We start from the raw sequence: 5,455 nt of genomic DNA, 5'->3' as shown, positions 1-5,455 counted from the left end.
GTGGAAACATTTAAGTGATGGGGATGCTATTCAACTTTCAATTCAATTTGATATCTTTGGTAAATGGTAAAGAGAATCGTCTTGATCGGTTAAACAGATAAACCAGTAAATTAGACTTAATACCGGTAAACTAGCAATTATACCAAGCATATAACCATTACAATATGAATTGGTGAAAAACTAGTCTTACACGCTAGTTTTTTTGAATACCATACCACCTAGTTTGGTTTTCCTTTAAAATTAATAAAAAAGTGAAAATATTTTTAGTTTTTTACAAGATGTTAATGTAGAAGATTGAAGACAATATCACATTTGTTTATACATATAATATTGTATATCAGTTCATATATTTTCATTTGTTAAGTAGAGTAATGAAAATATTTATTATATTTTTAGTAGCATTTTAACATTAATATTATATAATAGAAATATTTAATGTTACTGATATATAATTTAATTAATAAATGACAGATAATATTTGACAAATTTAAAAATTTATATTTTTTGGTATTATTAAATGAATTTCAAAAGTATTAATGTTTTTAAAATATGTGGATGTATCTCCCAATAAATATTATTTTAAAAAATTAAATCATTCACCTTTCGGTTATACTAAAAATCTACCTATAACATATATGAGAGGAACATTGTGAAAACCTATATTAATACTATTGCTTTGGTGTGATTAGAATAAATCCTGGGTCACGTGGTCACTTTGATCCGTCAATATCGCCAGCTCATGTGTTAATTCTAGAGTCAAAGCTTGGTCAATTTGCATAGCTGTAATGCATGCTGGCACTCTCTGTATGCTTTAACTCTGCAGCTGTGACTCTGCCACTGAAATTTTTTTAGCTCAAAACATTCAAAGCATTTAACCCTTTACAAAGCCATTACCCCATTCCTTTTAATGTCACTGCTATTTAATTTCAGTACTATAAATGGTAACTTTTTTCAACTAACCCATCTCCACAATATACACACTTGAACTCCCATTTTTAACACACAAATTTATGTTTTGACCGTTCAATATCTACCCTTTATGCTATTATGTTATACCAATTTTAATAGTTTGGACCATTATTAATTTTCACATCTATATCATGAAATGATGTTAAGAGATGAATAGACATGTTAAATTGTATCATGAGATGGATAGAAATGTTAAATTGTATCATAGACAAGTATCTTGTTGTTGTTGATGTTGAAAGAGGTATGTAAAAATATTTGTTTACTCATACACTACCACCAACTCATCAACTAGAATTATAGTAAAGAATTTAGATTATTTTAGTTGTTCACACTAATGAAGTATAATATAATATAATATAATAATGTGTTATGCTAATATGCTTATGCTTTGGATGTTGAAATGACATAGTTAGAAGTGCACTTCTTAGAATCTTCCCTAAACTTGTTTATCACTTAATAAACATGTTAGAGAAGGGGTTGGGCTAAAAAGGTAAACTTTGTTTCAATTACTCATGGGGTAAAAGAGAAGAAGGAAAAGAAAATGGCATTTCTTGGCTATCTTATTGGCTTCACTTGCGTCCAAGTAGAGTAATATAACTCAAAAGAGACAGGACATATCTTCGAGATTGGCTGTTATTGAATGCCAACTTAACATGCCATGACAAAATATCATGTCTTGGCATGCCATGCGTGCAAATAATATTTACTTTAATAATGTTGTTTTGACAATAAAACTATCATATTTTTTAATTTTTAATTTTAGATTAAGTGTTTTGAGATAAACGTGAAGCTAAATGATGAAAGTAAAATAACTTTTTAATTGTGCAAGAGAATTTGTTAAAGTTAAATTGTTGAAATAACATTATATTTATTTACAAAGAAAAGTAGGAGAAAAACAAGAATAAGATGTATTCACCATATTATTTGAAGCACATCTTATGTCCCATAAAATATAATTATTTACGTGTCATCACGGGATTGGTTGAAAAAATATATTTAAGTTACAAATTTAATAATTAAGTAATTTTCTCACCAATCACAAATTGTGACACATGGAGTGACACACTTTCAAGGTGTGACTATCCTTTTCAACAAATGTCGATATCATGAATCAAATCTTTAACATTTTAATCTATCTAGGAATCACGTGAGATCTTACACTAATAGATCAACATGTACTTTTATTTCTCAAGAAATGATTTTGAGACTCATTTTTACCCTCATTTCTCATACAAATGTAAAATTAAGGTAAACAATAAACAAATCATGATAATATTTCTTCCTTCATGAATAATGTTTTGAGGTTTTATAAATAAGTCAAAAATGAAAAAGCAAATGCAAAATTGTCTTGAGAAAATAAAAAACATTAAACACGTGTCTTAATTTAAGAGAATAATTAGGATGATAGGTTAGGAAATATTAAAATTATTCTAATGTTTCATATGCATTGTGTAATCATTTGGTATTGTTTAGGTTTTGTGATACATATAACAAAAAAATAACAAGTCAAACATATCTAAATGTAACTAAATTTAATCTATTAATTAAAGATTAATCTTATAAATCTAATTATTGTTGATGTAATAAATTAGTTATTATTAATTTGTATTATATATTTAAAAATCAAAATTATAATAAAATATGAATGATGAATAATATATTATAAAGATGTGTAAATACATTTTTTCACATGTATAAATACAAACACCTCCTATGTGGTAACTTGAACAATGCGAGTGAGTGAGGGGTCCTAAGTAGAATTTATTAGGCTCTTGTTTCCTCTTCTCCCAAATAAATATCATTTTCCCCTTAAATTTCCATGTTCTTGTTGTGAAAGCACATGGCTTGTTTAAACATGTATAACTCCGAGCCCAACTGCCATCACCACCATAATCAATGCGTTCCAATGAGCCCAAGAATCTCATTCTCAAATGATTTTGTTGATTCTCAACAAGCCATGAAGCAAGAACGTGTTAGCCCCAGATCAGATTCAGCACTAGTTTCCTCAGACTTTGAGTTTTCTGTCACAAACTATAACATGATGAGTGCTGATGAACTTTTTTCCAAGGGTAGGTTGTTACCCTTTAAGGATAACAAGGTGCATAAGGGCACTACTACCCTTAGGGAAGAACTCCTTGTGGATGAAGATGATGAGTATCAAGAGTTTTCTTTAAGGCCACCCAAAGGGTCATCATCTACAAGGTGGAAAGGGTTTTTGGGTCTCAGGAAAAGTCACATTGGGTCCAAAAAGGGTGAGAAGAGTGGAGGCTCTTATGATAGAGGTGTTGAAGCAGGAAGGTCTGAATTGATTAATGAGAGTGCTAGGCTTAATATTACACCACAGGTTAGATATCAGCATATATCTCTTTTCTTTTCTATTTTTTATAAGTCTTTATTTTAATTTATATGTTTCTAGATTAGTGTGACGCAATAGTAAGGTTATTGTTTATTAATCTAAGACTTCAAATTTTGGAAGTACTCTTCACTTGTGGATTAACATTGCGTACATCTATCATTTGAAATTTCAACAAGTGGGATTCTCAAGCACCGGACAACCATTTCTAGTCATGTACTCCTTTGATCCATGTTGCTCATCTCGTCTACTAGGAAAATGTTTGGTGTTTTCTTATGTTGTTTTATTTATCAAATTACTTTATGCTTGTCCTTGTTTCTTGCTTAAGTTGATTTACTATTTAGTTATGTGTTGTATTCTTTTTGTGTGATGCAGGAGCTTTTGAATGAAGGAGGGTCAAGTTGCATAGATGTGGAGATTGGAATATAAAACTATGACTGAAGAAGGTGTTGGATTTGTAGAGGAATGAGCCAAGGATTTTTTTGTCCTTTGTTTTTTCTTCCCTTTTAAAGAGTGATAGGGTAGGAAGATGAAGGTTATTTTATTTTTACTTTTTTTCCCGCATCCTTTTTACCCTTCAGCGGGTTTGGACTTTCTTGATAAAATAAAATCAAGGCAATGGATTTGTATTGTTAGGTTTTTTGAATGTCAACCTTGATTATTATTTTTTTCTCATCTGGTTTTCTTTTGATCCAGTAGGAACTAGGATTTGAGTGTTTATTGTACAAATTATTTGCAGTTGAATGAAGAAAAAGCTCAAAAAACCAAAGTCTTGTAGCTTGTAAGGATATATAAGGGGGCTTTTTATTTCAATCTTAACACTTAAAAGAATTAAATTAATGGAGTTTAGATTATTAGTTTTTCTTGATAGCACGAGAAAAGATTATTAATGGGGTCATAACTTCTGTTGTTTTCCATTATAAAGAAAATGAATCGAAGACTTTTCATTATTCAACATCTAATCTCAGTTTTTCATTTCTTTCTCAACATTTTAATCAAATTAATATCAGGTGGCTAAGAAATGAATGAATTTTTGTACAAATGAATGAAATAGTTGAATTTTTTCAACAAAGTTGTTGGTCTATTCTGCTCTTTTTCAATTATTCTCTCTACTTTATCTACGGTTATTATCTCGGATTTGTCGCTCGAGCGACAGAGAGAACTCATCACTTAGGTGTCAAGAGTCGCCTCAGCAAGGAACCACTAGGAAGTTTGGGGTTACAGTTCTTAGATATCTTAGGTTATAAATTGACCTCTTTTTTTTTCCTTTTCAATCATCACCTTTTGTATCAATCATAAAGGATTAATTTCTTCTTCATTTTCATATTTCTCTCATCAATAAAGTATTTCTTATTCATTGGATTCTATCTTCGAGATCTTGAATCTCTTTCATTCCATAGTTTCTTTCTTATATAATATTAGAGCTTTTTTTCATAAAAGAGCTATGCTACAGTCAATGTAATCAACCATATCATCCACCATGGTATCCACCAATTCCTCAAATCCATCACAAGACGCATACTCACCCTATTATGTTCACCTTTCAAAAAATCTAACAACTGCTTTAGGCTCACCTTTATTAAATGGTGAGAACTATCACCAATGGGCAATGTTAATGGTAATGAGCCTCAGCTCCAAGGAACAAGATCCCCTTCATTGATGGATCCATTTCAATGCCCCTTAAGTTAGAAATCATATATCCAGCTTGGGAAAGAGCAAATAACACTATGTTATCTTGGATTACAAGGTCTATTTTCCCCTATATTTCCCAAAGTATACTTTGGGTGGATAAGGCTTATGAGGTTTGGGAAGACCTTAAAGAGAGATTCTCACAAGGGAATCATGTAAGAATTGTTGAATTATAGCAATCTGTGGCTAACTTGAGGCAAAGAGAATTAGATGTTAATAGTTATTTCACAAAATTAAAAACTCTATGGGATGAGCTACAAATTTTTAGACCCTTCGCAAGATGCAATTGTGAAGCCCTCAATGACATCAAGAAATGCAGAGAAGATGACAAGGTGATCAAGTTTTTGAAAGGCCTCAATGACACATATAGTATTGGAAGGTCTCAAATCTTGATCACGGAACCTTTGTCCAACATGAACAAAGCACTTTCTTTAGTCATACAAT

General features: G+C 30.6%; 1 protein-coding gene across 1 annotated transcript; it reads left to right on the top strand.

Moving 5' to 3' along the window:
* Positions 1-2,683: 2,683 nt before the first annotated feature.
* Positions 2,684-4,086, top strand: LOC109337285. The gene is made up of 2 exons (XM_019574225.1): positions 2,684-3,313; positions 3,698-4,086. Exons 1-2 carry the CDS (start codon positions 2,810-2,812, stop codon positions 3,749-3,751), a joined length of 558 nt encoding a protein of 185 aa, XP_019429770.1. The 5' UTR covers positions 2,684-2,809; the 3' UTR covers positions 3,752-4,086.
* Positions 4,087-5,455: the final 1,369 nt, after the last annotated feature.

Source organism: Lupinus angustifolius, unplaced genomic scaffold (genome assembly GCF_001865875.1).
Source record: "Lupinus angustifolius cultivar Tanjil unplaced genomic scaffold, LupAngTanjil_v1.0 Scaffold_4_5, whole genome shotgun sequence".
Lineage (NCBI taxonomy): Eukaryota > Viridiplantae > Streptophyta > Magnoliopsida > Fabales > Fabaceae > Lupinus > Lupinus angustifolius.
The sequence above is the reverse complement of the archived record's forward strand: the minus strand, read 5'-3'. Positions and strand labels throughout refer to the sequence as shown.

Excerpts from the sequence above, each read along its gene's own strand:
- LOC109337285 (XM_019574225.1), top strand. The coding sequence starts at position 2,810 with ATGGCTTGTTTAAACATGTATAACTCCGAGCCCAACTGCCATCACCAC. Across the intron at positions 3,314-3,697 it reads GGCTTAATATTACACCACAG|GAGCTTTTGAATGAAGGAGG; the intron begins GTTAGATATCAG and ends TGTGTGATGCAG.